General features: G+C 42.3%; 1 protein-coding gene across 5 annotated transcripts in view; it reads left to right on the top strand.

Annotated features, from left to right (window-relative positions):
- LOC140191921 (formin-like protein 3) overlaps positions 1-16649 on the top strand; it is a 182009-nt gene extending 165360 nt beyond the window's left edge. For 3 of the 5 annotated variants that reach the window (XM_072249788.1, XM_072249786.1, XM_072249789.1), the window contains 4 exons: positions 160-255; positions 2683-2806; positions 5918-6029; positions 9209-9293. In XM_072249788.1, coding sequence (XP_072105889.1) covers positions 160-255; positions 2683-2806; positions 5918-6009 — 312 coding nt within the window. In that variant the 3' untranslated portion in view covers positions 6010-6029; positions 9209-9293. Of the gene's footprint in view, positions 1-159; positions 256-2682; positions 2807-5917; positions 6030-6765; positions 6813-9208 lie in introns of all 5 variants that reach the window. The other 2 variants (XR_011883960.1, XM_072249787.1) reach the window with 2 other exon arrangements.
- The last annotated feature ends 1123 nt before the right edge of the window (positions 16650-17772 follow it).

Raw genomic sequence — 17772 nt, 5'->3', positions numbered from 1 at the left:
GAATTCTGAGATGTGGTTATTGAGGAGAGGTCCAATAGTTTGATCACAGGAGGGACAGAGTGAACACCTTCATGCTCATCTTTCCTCGCCACTGACGAGTGATCTCTGGAGATACAGAACAACAGAATGCTAAGATTGCTTCTCCCAATCTGTTTGCAGGAAGCAGAACAGGAAAATGAACTGAGGAAAAAGCAGGAACAAGCTTTGAGGGAGAAGATGCTTGCACAGGAAGCTAAACTTCAACAGGACCAAAAGGTAAGCAACGCACAAACTTTAATCTCACTTCGAGCCACACAAACCAGAGATAATCATGGGTTGGGTACAGGGGGCAGGGACAGTGGGGGAGCGGGTGGGGATAGAAGCAATCAGCTTCAGGCACAGGAGGTCACTTGGGCTGATTGCTTCCCAGGACTACTGCTGGAATGGGCATTTGTATGGCTGTTGTGTTTTGAAAGCTCTGGGCTTCACCCATAATGGGTCGGGTAACAAATTTGTTGTCAGAAGTGAGAACAAACCTGTGGTTCCGTCGTGCCTTTCCCTGTCTCTGGATGTCCCAAAGGACTTTTCAGACATTGGTACCTTTTCATTCACAGTTGTAATATGTGAAACTGGACAGCCAATTTGTGCACAGCAAGCTCCCAGCAATGTTGTGAATCACATACAGTCAGGTGATCACATTTAGTGATGTTGACTGGGGAGTAAAGGATAGAAAGACAACAAAGAGAACTCTTCTGCTTCTCTTCAAAACACCACTCAATCATCCTGAAAGAACACCTCATCCGAAGGAGGGTGCATTATTGCGCAGTCAGTTCAGATTGCGCTCTCAAGTCTCTGGAACGGATCTTGAACCCAGAACTTCCTGATCCTAAAGGGAGATTCTAAGTTCTGTGTGTTATTCTGCCGAACATTGTTGGCATGCTAAGTTGGCGCCGGAATGTGTGGTGACACTGGCGGACTGCCCACAGCACATTAGTTGGTTGTTAACGCAAAGGACGGATTTTACGGGATGTCTCAATGTCATGTGATAAATAAAATGAATCTGAATTAGCGTCTGAGTGCTCTGCATTGAGCCACTGATTCCAGGTGCATGATGGGTAAGAAATAGTCACCTAAGAAACGAATCAGCAGCCTGGGGACCTGTCGTACTATTTGAGCCTGCTCCTCGAGTTTGTTGGCATTTTCAGGGGTCTCATTGATTGCCTTATTGGATTCAAGTCACCTACCTTAGATAATTAGGAGGTCAAATCTTCCTCAGCCTTAAATATTATCCATAACAAGTTATGTTAGTTGTGTGTGCATGTGTGTGTGATTCCTTGTATAAACCAAATCTTGAACAGTCAAATGTGGCATTCCATGGAACAAAGAACATTGAAGAGTACAGCACAGGAACAGGCCATTCGGCCCACAATGTTGTGCCAAACCAGCCAAAAAAGCAGATCAAAAACACTGAAACACTAATCCCTCCTGCCTACACCATGTCCATATCCCTCCATCTTCCTCACATCCCCGTACCTATCCAAACGTCTCTTAAAAGCTTCTAATGTATTTGCCTCTACCACCATGCCAGGCAGCGCATTCCAGGCATCCACCACTCTCTGAGTTAAAAAACTTACCCCTCACACCCCCCTTGAACCGACCCCTTCTCACCTTCAGTGCATGCTCTCTGGTATTAGACATTTCAACCCTAGGAAACAGGTGCTCCCCATCCACTCTTTCTATGCCTCTCATAATCTTATAAACCTCTATCAGAGCTCCCCTTGGTCTCTAGTGCTCCAGAGAAAACAGCCCAAGTTTATCCAGCCTCTCATGATAGTGCATGCCCTCTAAACCAGGCAGCATCCTGGTAAACCTCTTCTGCACTCTCTCCACAACCTCAATTTCATTTGGATGTTGGATGCTGTAGAATGGGCCCAGTACCTAGAGCATGTTTTACAGGTTTTATAATGAAAAGGGATGTTGCAGCATTGTCATATATCAACTAGCCACTGCTCGCATAATGGAGCAGTGCTATTTCTATAAAGTACACCGTAGACCTCTTTTAAAAAAAAAAGAATGAAGGGAGAAAGACTTGTTTTCTAATAACTTTCATGACCCAGAGAACAGCTAGTGAAGTGTAGTTATTGTTTTTCTGCTGCTAATTTGCAGGGAAAGCTCCCACAAGCAATAAAGTGATAACAGTATGATTATCTGGTTTTTTTTAAGAGCAAATTAGATCATGAACCCACAACCCATATTTCACATTGAATCCTTACATTCCAAGTTGGACTTAGGGTCTTAACTTCAAAATGTAAGGTCATGTGATAGCAAAGCTGAAGCGATCTAGTGGCCTAAAACCTTGCTTGATTTGTAAATAGAACTGAACATTTTGAGTACTTTGTTTTATTTTTGCACCGTCTATCATTTAGTGATCAGCACTGTAATCTTCTGCCAAGTTCTTTTAAAAATGTGGTAAGCCTGGGTAATTCTTTATTTGACTTGGACACAAATTTGTAATCTCTTCAAACCTTTGAAATGATTGCAGGTTTTATATTGCCAGCCCCTCAAATCTCTTCATCGTGCATTTTAGTCCTTCCAATTAGCTTCCGTCTCGGCTCTTGGTATGCTTTGGTGTCGGCTTCTGAGCATTCACTGGCAAGCATACTCAGTCACTGCTCTGCATAAAGGTGCTTTTGTTTCTTACAGTCTCCATGCTCGAGGAACAAGCGTCAACATCAGGAGCTCATTGCTGAGTTGCGAAGGCGCCAGGTCAAAGATCACCCGTCGGTGTATGAAGGGAAAGATGGAACCATTGAAGACATCATCACAGGTAAAGTGTGAGGATACGCGCAGGGCCAGCCTAGACAGAGCCTGGGTGTTTCAAGGCTGATAATTTGCCAATGTGTGTTGGGCAGCATGTTTGTGTACATTTGATTCAGTTCCAGTGAAATTTTTGGAATGTTTCCCCGCGCTGTTTGTCCAAACCACTGACCTTAATTTTCTTGCTGCAAACTTGACTTGGTTAACTCACTTGAGTGCCAAGATTAACAGCCTTGTTTGAGTTGAATTTCCTTCATTCTGCTTGAACCAATCGCCTCGTTTAACTGCTTGCCTGCATGGCCAAGCGTTTCTTGATATTGTGTGTAAATATTAATGGCTCAATCCCGAGGTGGAAGGGACCCCAGCAGAGGCCTCTCGCAGGCACCTGGAGTAGGGAACCCTTTCGTTGTCAGGAATCAAATCAACTGATTGTCATTGGATTAAGGGGTTGTGAACGACATCACTCGTCCATTAATCCAGCCTCTGATTTGTTGCCAACTAGTGCTTGTGAGTTGTAAGCTTGACCTGCTCACTGTGTGTGTCTGTACTTCTACTCAAAAGTGAAGGGACATGGGCCAACTCTGCCCCATACAGACTTAGGAGGGGGCGGGTCACCTGCAGTTCAGCTTGTCTTTGAATTCTTCCGTCCAAAATTCTCTCTCTGTGTCTCAGACGCTGAAACCCCCAATCAGCTATGACGAAGCCCCAGAGCGGGTAGATTAGCGTCTCTTTTTGCTGTCACTACATGAATAACCCGTGTGTGCACGAGGTGACTGCATTCCTTTTTGATTTCTTTCTCATACGCTACCAGCTACCTGGTGCTAGTGCTTAAGTCTCTGACATCATTTAGAAGTAGGTAATCTATTGATGATGGGTAGGGGTAGGAGGTGAGAAGGGATGTGTTTTCTTTTGTTGTTTTATTTGGATAGGTGAAACCTCTGTCATCTTCAATCACAAACAAGAGGAAATCTGAGCAACACACACAAAATGCTGGAGGAAGCCAGCAGGCCAGGCAGCATCTATGGAAAAGAGTACATGGGTGCTTTTATAGATGCTGCCTGGCCTGCTGAGTTCCTCCAGCATTTTGTGTGTGTACCCCTATCATCTTGTCTGGATGCTGTTCCCAATTGAACGAATACCTGAAGGCTTTAAAAATATCCCAGCTCATTTATACTTGCATGTATGTGCTTTTGATTATGACTGATGCTGGATTCACAACAAAGCACATATCTTAATATAAAGGTTGGTTAACAGCTGCTGGCTATATTATATCACTGCAATTAAAAAGCACAGCAGAAATCTTTTTTTCAAGCAGAATTTTTTTAGATTCAGAATATTTAGAAAGAACTTGCATTTAGCGCAGCAATCACTTCTCTTGCTCGGAACTCTGGATGCCACGTTGTTGAGCATGATCAAGTCTGAGGTTCAGGAACACCATCAGAATGAGAGGATCATGAGGGCAGATGACTAGGACTTTGGACTTAAGCAAGTGAAGCCATAGCTTCCATTGGTGGGCCATTGAAAGTCCAGAGGCCAGGATCAAATGAGGGTAGATGTGGAGATTCCAGAGGTTTAGCAGGGGACAAGGCATGGAAGGACTCAGAGGAATGAGGAAAGTATTTCTTTTTCCCTCATAGAGAGGGTGGTAGGGGTCTGAAAGGGTAGGAGAGGAGGACACATTCACCATAGGGCTGGAAGTGGGATGAGGCCAGAGGGCCGTCTGTCAACTGGTACAGATCCAATGAGCCATAAGACATAGGAGCAGTATTAGGCCATTCAGCCCATCAAGTCCACTCCGCCATTTCATCATGGCTGATCCTGGATCCCATTCAACCCCATACACCTGCCCTCTCACCATATCCCTTGATGCCCCAACCAATCAGGAATCTGTCAACTTCTGCTTTGAATATACCCACAGACTTGGCTTCCACCGCAGTCTGTGGCAGAGCATTCCACAGATTCACCACCCTCTGGCTAAAAAAATTCCTCCTTACTTCTGTTCTAAAAGATCAGCCCTCAATTTTGAGGCTGTGCCCTCTAGTTCTGGATACCCCTGCCAGAGGAAACATCCTCTCCACATCCATCTTATTTAGTCCTTTCAACATTTGGTAGATTTCAATGAGATGCTCAGATGGCTTCTTTGTGCACTACTAATGTTTTATGACTCTGTTCCTGTGACCAATGAAGAACATTTTAAAAATTAAAGTGTAGCTCATCTGGGGACCAGTGTAGGCCTGAAAACTCAGATCGTGTGAGAATACGGGCAGCATAATTGGGGGGGGGGGGCGCAGCTGGGAGTGAGTAGGAACAGTAGAATTTACAGGTAGCAATGATTTACAATGTATTATTACTTGCAACCCAGTTCTTGCTTAATCCATGGCTCTGGGCACACTTTTTGCTACTCCTTCCTCAATACTTCAACACAGGCATTGCCTCATATAAAGCAACACACACAAAATGCTGGTGGAACGCAGCAGGCCAGGCAGCATCTGTAGGAAGAGGTACAGTCGACGTGTTGGGCCTCGTATAAAATTGGTTTTGAATCCCCTCCTCTCTTGTTCTGCTGTTTTTAACTTAAAAACAAAGACAAGAGAATGGTATTGGGAGTGTGACCAACATAACTTTATAAGGCATAACTTTATGCCTGGTGGGCATAAAGTTAAGGAAATGGCTGCAGTTTTGTTTTCATATGGATAAGTATCTGCCCTCCAATCAGCAGCCAGCCAACACAGCACGATGGAAATTTGTGGAGCTAAAGCCCCATTCCATTTACAGTACTGCAGTGTGTTGGTCTTGGGTAAGATCATTCTTGGGATTATTCCAATCTAGTATCCCAAGCTCTTCACTTTCAGTGAAACTGTTCCAGCCATGTGTATTCCTTCATGATTCAGAACTGATCCAACAAGTGATGGTCTTTCTGACAAAGGTTTCACCTTCCATTGCACGTGTTGCGTTGTTTACATTGTCAGCATTACAAGGCAGTTCCCAATGCTGTGATTTAATGTGGCTTCTTTTTCTTTTCCTTCCCCAATCCTTCTACTGCCTTCTCACCTCGTTTTTTCTCTCTCTCAATTTGTCTCTCCCTTCCTCCCCTCTCTCTTGCACAATCTTCTTCCCACAGTGTTGAAGAGTGTGCCCTTCACAGCCCGAACTGCTAAACGTGGCTCCCGGTTCTTCTGTGAAACAACATTGTGTGAAGAGTCCAATTGTTAATGTTTCTGCCGTTTTGACAGGTTTATATCATTTTTGTTCTCTCTCTCATTGCATTGCTGTTGTTCTTAAAGCTCATTTCCAGATCCACTTAACAGATGTCCTTTTAGAATTCCCAAAAAAGAAAGCCTTTGTTGTTCCAGAGGATGGCAAAACTGAGGCTTAAATGTAGCCAGATCAGGATTCACCCAGCCATTACATTAAACTAACTCGTTCAGCTCCCAGTGCAAGCTCTCCTGGATCGATGCTCGGGTTGAGAGGGGAACTACTAGGATGGTTGAGGTGGGGAATGGGTACTGCCTCTCAGTAGCCATTGCCAAGGAGCATTGTGGTTGGCTAACTAGAAACTTCTCCTGTAGTCCATTGCAGTGCCATAACTTATGAAGCAAGTCTTTCAGGGCACCCAAGGGGTTCGTCTGTCTTTGTGTGCCTGATTTCATATTTCTACATTGCTCTTGTCTTATTCTCCTCACATAATTATTTTCATCAACTTTTACTTCTCCTTATACCAGGAATTGAATATTTTATCTCAAGTGACATCTTACCATCTCCTTTAAATGGAAAAGCTTTACCTATTCTGGGACTATCAAAGTAATTTCATTTTCCCACAGGATTGTCTCCTCTCTTCAGCACACTCAGTTCATGCTATCATTCCAGCTAAAACTGGCATCCATACAATTCTGTTCCTTTCTTTCCCAGAAATTTATCTCCTTCTTGCTCGCCATCATTCACTCATCTTCATTTTCTTCATTTCTTTAGTGAACGGGAAGAGTGTGATCCATAATTTTCCAAACGCTCCAACGCGGGTAAGGATTCGTTGTGCAACCTGGAGCAGTTGTGAAAGCAATGTGCTCGCCAGCTTACACATCCCAAGCTCAAAGTCAAATATTAATGTGGCTCAAGCATCAAGAAAGGTTCCTCAGGGAAAGGCAAAGCTAGGAGACAGCTTTGAGATGCTTTTGTTTTATAGTCTAGCTCAACTTATCTACCTTCGGTAACCATTCGAACACGGGACTGTTTAATCCTTCCCAAACAAGTTGAGAACTTATTGGCAACCAATTGAAATTATGGAACAAATGCCACTTTGGCTCAAACATGGGTGTTCCTAGGCAACTCTGAGACTCGTTTCTTTCACAGACCAGTGTGGTGATCTATAAACAGATTGAAAATAAAGTAGGTCTTTGACAGCATAGCAGTTTAAGGCCCCTTTTCACTTATTATTATAGACCATTACAAATTGGATGAAAATAGTTATGTGTCTGCTCATTGCCTTGTTCCAATCAACTGGTTATGATGCATCACTAACTCTTCCCTACAAAATAGACACAACACTATTATCCAGCTAGTTTGTTTTCCAAGTTGTTTCCCTCGCTCAGCTGAAGGCAATGATGTTCCCCTAATACCATACACCCAAGTGTGCTCAGAGACTTTAGAGGTGCCAGGCTATTGAAGTGTGGCAGGCACCAGAGCAGAGGTGATTCCCTGACTGATTTTGTTTTTGTTCTACCCATTCTCAACTGCGGCTCAGTGGGTCACACTGTTGTGTCTGAGGGTCATGGTTTCAAGTTCCGCTCCAGGGACTTGAGCATGTATTTTAATACATTACTGAGGAAGTATTGCACTGCCAAGGGTTTAATGTCACATGAGACATTAAAGAAAGGATCCATTTAACCTCTCAGGTGGACTTAAATGATTCCACTGCAGTATTTGAAGAGAACATTTCTCTAGCATCATGATCAATACTTATCCTATATCCAACATCACTAAGGAGTGCCATATGTTTGTGCACTATTTGGTATTTCCTATATTCATACATCCACCATGGCTTCATTCCAGAAGTACGTTCTTCAAAGAACTTTGTGGCATCTTGAGTTTGTGAAAGGCTTTTGTGTTTCCCCATAATGGGAACCCACTGCTCCCCAATTTGACAGGATTTCCTGTTCCTTGCAGCCCAATAGTGTAGCACTTTCCCCATTCAGTCAAAAGCTGGGATATCCTCTTTTCAAAATAATATCTTCCCTGTTATATTTCTGGAATGTTGAATGCCAGCTGAAGAATATGATATTCTGAGATCTGCACTTGACCATTACTTCACCTTCTTTAGAGAAAGGAGGTTTGGAAGGGTGCCTCTTTTTGATTGGATAATGGGACAAATTTGAGACTCTTGGTTGCCAGTCAAGTAATTGCATTTCTGCAGCCAGGCATGAAAGTAGGCTTCTGAGCAGATCTTACACAAGTTGCTTCAAAGCATAGGATTGAAGGTGATAGAAAGGCAGGTTGGGGAGGGTTGAGTATTTCTGTGAATCTATAAATAAATGGGTATTAAAGTTAGGACAGAGATCAACTTGCTAAGCAGCAGAAGACATTCAAGGGGCTGGACGACCACCTCCATTTCCTGTGTAATGAATGCATCTCATTTATTTAAGAACATAAATCATCTAATACCTCTTGCCCTTCAGAAGATATCTGCAGCATTCTCCAAGCAACTTCTCCACCCCACCCACCTTTGTGGCTCTGCTGATGTAGAGCATATGCGTTGCTGGCTCCTAGCCAATTAATTAGAGCACAGTGTTAGTGCATCATAATGAAGTAGGAGGGAAGAACCTAAAGCAGTCCAGGTTCATGTGAGGATAGCTGCTATTGGTTCTCTTGTTGAGTAGTGATGTCTATCCACTCCTCCTCACCCTCCTGTGTGAAGCAGGTGGAGGGATTACCCATTTGACATGAATTATGGAGTTGTTTTGGTTTCCTTTGACTAAGTTTCCTCCTTTCTGATAGGAGGCAGGTCACCCAGCAATGCTACCTGTTCACAAGAGAGGTAGGACAGGACCAGCAGTACTTTTTTTTTAAATCACTGAAACTCTAAAACTAAAAGGAAAGAGTTTGGGACTGTTTAAGTGTAATACATGGGGAGACTTGCATTATGCCCAGCCTATACCAAACACCCGTTACAGCAGTCCATTTCAAATTAAATGCTGTTCCCCACACCATTAGTTGGATAAATGTGCACACAAAACGTGTCCGTTGCTATTGCTTGCTGAACTTTTGCTTGTGTAAAGCTTGACGTCTTGCCACTGTGCCCTCCCTGCATCCCTGTAGAGTTGCTTTGCTTTAACATTGATTGACTCTTACTGTCCAGTCAACACAGTGAAGCCACTGGTGCCAAAGGCCTTTACCCTTCTCTCTGGTTTGTCTCTCATAGATCTTAGAAATCAACCTTACCGGCGTGCAGATGCAGTGATGCGACATGGATGGAAACACCTCTGAAGAAAAGACTTGAGTGGGGTTGGGTCAGATCAGAGGGATAGGGGAGGTGGTGAAATTGCGACCAAAACCTGTTAAAATCTGTTCCATGGAGGAACATTTTGAGATGAACTTTTCATTGGCTCATACAACACTCTGAAACGAGGAAATTCCTGAACATGTGTCTTCTAATCCACTACACAGAGGCGCACAAGATATGGCATTGTGTCGAGAAAAGCTTTGAGGGAGCAAAACAAGAACACTGCTACTTTCTGAGGTGGGGGTGGGGGAGCAAACTTTTACCTCGAACAAATCCACCGAACTCGCTCACTGCCTAGCAAGCGAAACTTACCCTGTAGTGCACTTGACATCCCAACTCTCAAAATGATGCTGGAAGTTGGGTGGGAAGAAAGCATCCATTAATGAGATTAAAAAAAAAAGCTTGAAGTGTCCTTCCAGTCAAACTTGGGGTGCCATGAAAACTTAATGCCTTTCCAATCAGTATTATGAAGTATTTTTTTACTGTGCTTGTAGTCTTGATTAATTTAAGATTTTTTTTTCTGTTGTCACTGTAGAATTGGCCTTCTGAGGCAAGTCCAAAGAAACTTTGTCATCTGTTATTGCCAAAGTAAAATGGCAGCTGCCTTCTGTGGTGGAGCCATTGGTGTAGAAATTTGCCTGTGTTGTTTATGTTAAGTATATTATGTAGCATCATGTACATCTAATCACTGAAATTTCAGGAGGGGAGTTCAATGCATAGACATGACTATATCTTAGCCCAAACAGCACCAGGCAAGTTTGTACTCCTTGTCTTTCCTTGCATTGATTTTGAACCCACATGGAACTTCTGAGCATTTTGAGCTAATAAGCTCTCTCAGTGTTTGGGTTTTCTTGGGAACCATCTTCAAAGCAGGAACAAAGGCTCCAGTTGCTCTTGCAGCTTATATATATGGGAAGTTATTTAACAAAGGCACAAGAATTTTCTTTCCATTCTGTTAGGGAATTCTCAATTTAAAAAAAATATTAGACCTATATAATCTCTTTAGACATGAATGTAAAGGTATATTTTTCTTGGTAAATGAATCTCCTTTTGTAGTAACTATGGGTTTTCAGTCCTTTGGAGATGCTTAGAAATCTGCAGGATGTGAATCTTAAACTACATAGATTTTATCCAGAGTTTGACATCCAGTCTATTCCAGGTTATCCATTTGCTTATCACTGCTGCAAAGTTCAAAGGTTAATCTTTTGCCAAGGGGTAATTACATTGGATGCAACTTGTGTCCAACAGAGTAACTTCAAGTTAATGAGCCACTGCACATTCTGGACCCAACGTGTCCACTCCTGATTTAAAGTAACTGCGGTCCATTGCAATCGGAATTGAGATCTGGGAGTTAATTTGATTCTTATTTCATGTATTTTTCTCTCTTCCTTTGTGAACTAGTGTGGCATCTCCTGTTTGGAATTGGATAGGATCCTGGGAATTGTTAGCATTCTCAGGACCATTCATTTGCAGTGTTATGGTTTTTAGTTAAGAAAGATTATTGATTCAGCATTAAAGGAACACTTGCACTTCAAGGCCAAAACCCCTTAATGCCATGATACACACCTTGGATCATGCCTGGCATTCCCCACCACGCCAATGTCAGACCTGTCAATGAGTGGTGTCATGGTCAATTATCTCTGCTGAGCTCACTTAAATGAAGCATCTCTCCTGATTGGGGCCACATAAGGGTTCTTTGTGGTTAAATAGCCAGTAGTTTTCTGCAGCTCATTTCGGGGGATGGGAATCCTCTTGGGTGAGGTCCCAGAGACGGATTTACATGAGGTGATGAGTGGAGTGGGCACAGTAGGTGTGGAAGACACTGGCAGAATATGTGCAATTATCAAAATCAACATGGCCAGGGAGTCTACCTGTCCAGTTTTCACTGGTAAGTTATGGTTCCCAAAATATATGTTGTTACCCAAATGCAAGCTTAAAGCAATTTAAAGATTGACAGGTTTGCTTTTATTTTTCAGACAGTACTAAATTTATACTTTCTTGTGTAAAGTTGTTCATTGCTTTTAACCTTAAAATGAGTTCCTGGAAGCTGTCCACATTCTGTTTGGAGAATTGAAGGTTGTAGTCTTAAACTGAAGGCCAAGAATCAAAAGGTTTACATGTAAATATATGGTATTCAGACGCCTTTTTATAGCTATGGTTTTCTCCTATGTCATTTGCAGAAGTAGTGAAAATGATTTTGTATGGGACCATGTTTAAAATCAGCCTACACTCTAAACCAGGTTCTTAGTCTTTCAATACATCATCACCATTTGAAGCAGAAAGAAGGTCACTCTTCTTATCAGGCCTGTCTCAGTGTTAGCTTCCTAACTAGATCCATGTACTCTCATCCTGTTTCTCTTCTCTCACAAGTTTTTATCTCTTCCTGTTCAAATCCGATCCAATTCCCTTTTCAGTGATAGGTCCTGTGTTCCACTTTCCAACAACTGGACCAATTTCTTCCTTATTCTTGGCATTTCAATTGATAGTCAGTGACCCCATTTTTATTTTCAAATGTACAAAGCAATATTTGGCAGCATCTCATGAGGTTATTGAACTAACAACCCCAGGAAAGGCAGCTGGGGACTTTATTATCTGGAATTAAAAGATTAGCCATAACACCACAAGGCTGTTGGACCTCTATTTTTAAAAAAATCAGGTTCATCGGTGTCCTTCATGGAAGGAAATCGACCATCTTTATGGTGCCTGACATAGATATGACTCCATTTGGTTAACTGTCAACAGCTCTACTATGGCACTCAAAGAGTGCTGAGAGATGGGAAGTAAATGTTGGCTTTGACATCAATGCTGGCATTCTGTGGATGAATATTTCTAAGTTACTCCTCTTCCATAATGTAGGAAACCGTGAGAGCCTGTCTCTCACTTTTCCAATGACAAAAGCTCTAATTTATGAACTGGCCTACAACTATTTAAAATTAATCTTCCCATTCCCTTTCCAAAACTACTACAACTATCCTTTATTGGGAGGCTCAAAACTCCACACAATGGTCCTGCAGTGGTCTAAACTCCATCTTGTTAAGAAAACATGACTACTGTGACCAAGTATTGAGCAGCTCTGCAGAAGCCCAGACCAACTAACTGTGTCCTGGCTGCACACAATTCTACTGAATATGTTAGTATGACACTGAATTTTATTCATTGCGATGTTCTCTTGTGATGTTATTTCCCCTGAACACTGTTTGGGTGTAATATTTCCTCTATTGAGTGAGTGTCAATACTCAGTGGACAGAGTACTTTACGAAAAATGGAAATCTAGTTTAGTGCCAGTGCAATGTGGAAGCTTCACCTTGACTCCACTTGTCACACTGACCACATTATGTCCTAATGCTTGTATAGACTCCCAAAAGTAGCAATGCCTCCATGGCCACACGTCCTCCCTCTCTGTTTTTCTTGTGTGTGTATATGAGACTCTCTCCAAATCCTTTTCACTCACTTTCTGGCCTGTTCTCAAGCCCATTATGCTGCTATATTACAGAGATTGCCTTAGGCCTGATTAGGCCAAAACCTTGTCGCTAAACTTACCTAACTTTATAACAGGTGTAGCCAGCTTTCTCCAGTGAGGTAACAAGTCCCATCAAAGGCAAAATAATGACCTTTGCAATCATTTGGAGCATGCATCAGTGACCATAAATCTCCCAATTGTTCTGGAGGCAGGGGCTGTGGAGAATCAATATATATCAGCTGGTTTACTGATGACGGTGTCCTAAACCTGGCGTGAAAGCAGTTTTATTTATTGGAAAACATTTTTCTTAAATTATGTTTGTAAACATTGCTGTCCAAAGACTACAAAACTATTTAAAGCAAGATGTTGTTATGGTTTCAAAGTAATTCATTGGCCTTTCATTTCCTAATGCACTAAACTGTATAGCAAAACTTTTTAAATGACAGTTAAAAAAAAAGTTAAAAGTTTCAATATACATTACTTCTCCTGCACCCCAAGTATTAATGGAATCTTTCAGTGATGTCATGGATTGCATCACTGCTTAGGTTCATGTCAACATCCAGTAGAACAGCTGAAATAATAATGAGGGAGTAGGGTTGGTGGTATGTCTACCCACCAGTGGTTATTACAGGAGAAGTATACAGTGGACTTGGGGAGAAACAGCCTCTCTACCTTCCTTGTACAAATTCATAAAGCTGCCACTTTATTTTATTTTGTCTTTTTTCCATATATTCCATATGAAGTATTTAGTTTGTATTTTAACCATTCCATTTCATTCCAGACTCTGCAACCTTGTAGCTTACTGTATCTTTTCATTATCGTGTAAAGAAAAGTTCAATTATTTTCAATGTTCAATGTTTTTTAATAAGCTGTTTTTAAAAAAAACTATGCCAAAGTTGAGGCTTTCAGTCTCTTCAACAATTCTGTACATATTATTCTTAATAATTATTATAAATCCAGCTCTCTGGTCTAAGTGTCGTGATTTATCTGTTAAATCTTGAGTGGAAAGTTGAAGTAATACAGATCAACTATAGTCGGAGACTACTCAAGTACTGTACACCTTGTAGCCAGATTTTGGGTGAGGGGCTGTGGTGGGGTGAGAATTGGCAGAAGAGCATACTGCTGTTCACAGCTCATATCCCCAAGACCCAGTAAGTTTTTATCTCCAAGTGTGCAGTATGAAGGCTAAGATGCTGACAACAGTTTGTTCTCAAAGTTTTCCCAGTGATAGTTCAATTACTTCTTCAGGACATTTTTTTTATTGCTGTGATATCTTGCACACAGTAGCATGTTGGAATACAGCAGTTCTGAGACATGGACATCATCATCATCATCGACATCATCATCGACATCATCATCATCATCATCATCATCAGGTGCCATGCCCAGTTTGAGTTTTGACTGCCATGGCCCACACACTCCTGTTTCGGGTCAAGTGGATCAATTCATTGGTATCCATTTCCAGTTCTCTGGCTGCTGTCTCCATCATCATTTGTCTTTGTCTTCCTCTTGCTTTCTTCCCTTCAATCTTTCCCATAATTACTGTGCATTCTAACTCCTCTTTCCTAATCACATGTCCAATGAAGTTACATTGCCCTTTCATGATCTCATACATTATTTCTCTTTTTGTGTTTGCTCTGTTCATGACATCCTCGTTAGATATTCGTTTCGTCCATGATATTCTTTGCATCCTCCTCGAAAACCATATCTCTGCTGCTTCAATTCATTTCCTCATGTTACTAGATATTGTCCAACATTCTGAGCCATATGACATAACTGGATAAATGTAACATTTCAGTACTCTGAGGCGAGTTGTCATGCCTAGTTTAGTATTGGTCAGTATACTCTTCATTCTCGTAAAGGTTGTTATCATGGGTGACTTTAACTTCCCTGATATTGATTGTTACCTGATTAGTTCCAAGGGTTTGGATGGGGCAGAGTTTGTTAAGTGTGTCCAGGACGGATTCCTGTCACAGTACGTTGACAGGCCGACTAGGGGGAATGCCATACTAGATCTAGTACTAGGTAACGAACCGGGTCAGGTCACAGATGTCTCAGTGGGTGAGCATCTGGGGGACAGTGACCACCACTCTCTGGTCTTTAGCATTATCGTGGAAAAGGATAGAATCAGAGAGGACAGGAAAATTTTTAATTGGGGAAGGGCAAATTATGAGGCTATAAGGCTATAGGGTGTGAATTGGGATGATGTTTTTGCAGGGAAATGTACTGTGGACACGTGGTCGATGTTTAGAGATCTCTTGCAGGATGTTAGGGATAAATTTGTCCTGGTGAGGAAGATAAAGAATGGTAGGGTGAAGGGACCATGGCTGATAAGTGAGATGGAAAATCCAGTCAGGTGGAAGAAGGCAGCGTACATGAGGTTTAGGAAGTAAGGACCAGACGGGTCTATTGAGGAATATAGGGTAGCAAGAAAGGAGCTTAAGAAGAGGCTGAGAAGAGCAAGAAGGGGGCATGAGAAGGCCTTGGCGAGTATGGTAAAGGAAAACTCCAAGGCATTCTTCAATTATGTGAAGAACAAAATGATGACAGGAGTGAAGGTAGGACCGATTAGAGATAAAGGTGGGAAGATGTGCCTGGAGACTGTGGAAGTGAGCGAGGTCCTCAATGAATACTTCTCTTCGGTATTCACCAATGAGAGGGAACTTGATGACGGTGAGGACAATATGAGTGAGATTGATGTTCTGGAGCATGTTGATATTAAGGGAGAGGAGGTGTTGGAGTTATTAAAATACATTAGGATGGATAAGTCCCCGGAGCCCAACAGAATATTCCCCAGGCTTCTCCACGAGGCGAGGGAAGAGATTGCTGAGCCTCTGGCCAGGATTTTTATGTCCTCATTGTCTACGGGAATGGTACCGGAGGATTGGAGGGAGGCGAATGTTATCCCCTTGTTCAAAAAAGGTAGTAGGGATAGTCCGGGTAATTATAGACCAGTGAGCCTTACGTCTGTGGTGGGAAAGCTGTTGGAAAAGATTCTTAGAAATAGGATCTATGGGCATTTAGAGAATCATGGTCTGATCAGGGACAGTCAGCATGGCTTTGTGAAGGGCAGATCATGTCTAACAAGCCTGATAGAGTTCTTTGAGGAGGTAACCAGGCATATAGATGAGGGTGGTGCAGTGGATGTGATCTATATGGATTTTAGTAAGGCATTTGACAAGGTTCCACATGATAGGCTTATTCAGAAAGTCAGAAGGCATGGGATCCAGGGAAGTTTGGCCAGGTGGATTTAGAATTGGCTTACCTGCAGAAGGCAGAGGGTCATGGTGGAGGGAGTACATTCGGATTGGAGGGTTGTGACTAGTGGTGTCCCACAACGATCGGTTCTGGGACCCCTACTTTTCATGATTTTTATTAACGACCTGGATGTGGGAGTAGAAGGGTGGGTTGGGAGTGTTGTCGAAGATTGCAGAGAGACATTGATAGGATGCAGAAGTGGGCTGAGAAGTGGCAGATGGAGTTCAACCCGGAGAACTGTGAGGTGGTACACTTTGGAAGGACAAACTCCAAGGCAGAGTACAAAGTAAATGGCAGGATGCTTGGTAGTGTGGAGGAGCGGAGAGATCTGGGGGTAAGTGTCCACAGATCCCTGAAAGTTACCTCACAGGTAGATAGGGTAGTTAAGAAAGCTTATGGGGTGTTAGCTTTCATAAGTCGAGGGATAGAGTTTAAGAGTCGCGAGGTAATGATGCAGCTCTATAAAACTCTGGTTAGGCCACACTTGGAGTACTGTGTCCAATTCTGGTCACCTCACTATAGGAAGGATGTGGAAGCATTGGAAAGGGTACAGAGGAGATTTACCAGGATGCTGTCTGGTTTAGAGAGTATGCATTATGATCAGAGATTAAGGGAGCTAGGGCTTTACTCTTTGGAGAGAAGGAGGATGAGAGGAGACATGATAGAGGTGTACAAGATAATAAGAGGAATAGATAGAGTGGATAGCCAGCGCCTCTTCCCCAGGGCACCACTGCTCAATACAAGAGGACATGGCTTTAAGGTAAGGGGTGGGAAGTTCAAGGGGGATATTAGAGGAAGGTTTTTTTACTCAGAGAGTGGTTGGTGCGTGGAATGCACTGCCTGAATCAGTGGTGGAGGCAGATACACTAGTGAAATTTAAGAGACTACTAGATAGGTATATGGAGGAATTTAAGGTGGGGGGTTATATGGGAGGCAGGGTTTGGGGTCGGCATAACAATGTGGGCTGAAGGGCCTGTACTGTGCTGTACTATTCTATGTTCTATGTTCTAAAGGTTTCTTTTGATGTCCATGTCGCACCTGCCATCTGATGTCACCCAGCTTCCTAAGTAGCAAAAGTTCTGTACTTGTTTTATGTCTTCCCCATTTATTCTCAGCCTGCAGATAGGATTCTCCTTCTTTTTGGATATCACCATACATTCTGTCTTTTTGCAATTGATAGATAGACCCATTTTTGCACTGTCTTCAACAACTATATCAATTAAGTTTTGTAGTTCTTCCTCCGTACTTGCAATTAACACAGTGTCATCTGCATACCTGAAATTATTGATGTTTTCACCAAGATGTCTCTTATTTTTTATAATATTGTTTCACTGTACACATTAAATAAATCAGGGGAGAAAACACACCCTTGTCTAACGCCTCTCTTGATTTTTGTAAACTGACTCACTTCTCCATCTATTCTTACAGCGGCAGTTTGTTTCCAGTACAGATTTCTGATTAGGCGGAGGTCTTTCGAATCTAGATCTAGAGTTTTCTGTAGTATTTCAAATAACTTATGGTGCTTCACTTTATCAAATGTTTTTGTGTAGTCGATAAAACAAACAAATCTTTTTGACTTGAATAGCTTGTTCTGAAAGTATCCTTGACATCAATATTGCGTTTCTTGTACCTTTGTCTTTCACAAAACCACATTGTTCTTTATCTATTTCAGCTTGTATCTTTCTTTTAGCTCTTGTCATCAAAATTCTTAGAAGTATCTTGGTGATGTGACTGGTTAAACATGGACATCTGTAGTATTTAATGC

The sequence above is a fragment of the Mobula birostris genome, chromosome X, assembly GCF_030028105.1.
Source record: "Mobula birostris isolate sMobBir1 chromosome X, sMobBir1.hap1, whole genome shotgun sequence".
Lineage (NCBI taxonomy): Eukaryota > Metazoa > Chordata > Chondrichthyes > Myliobatiformes > Myliobatidae > Mobula > Mobula birostris.
Note: the sequence above shows the minus strand (reverse complement) of the source record. Positions and strands in the feature narration are given on the sequence as shown.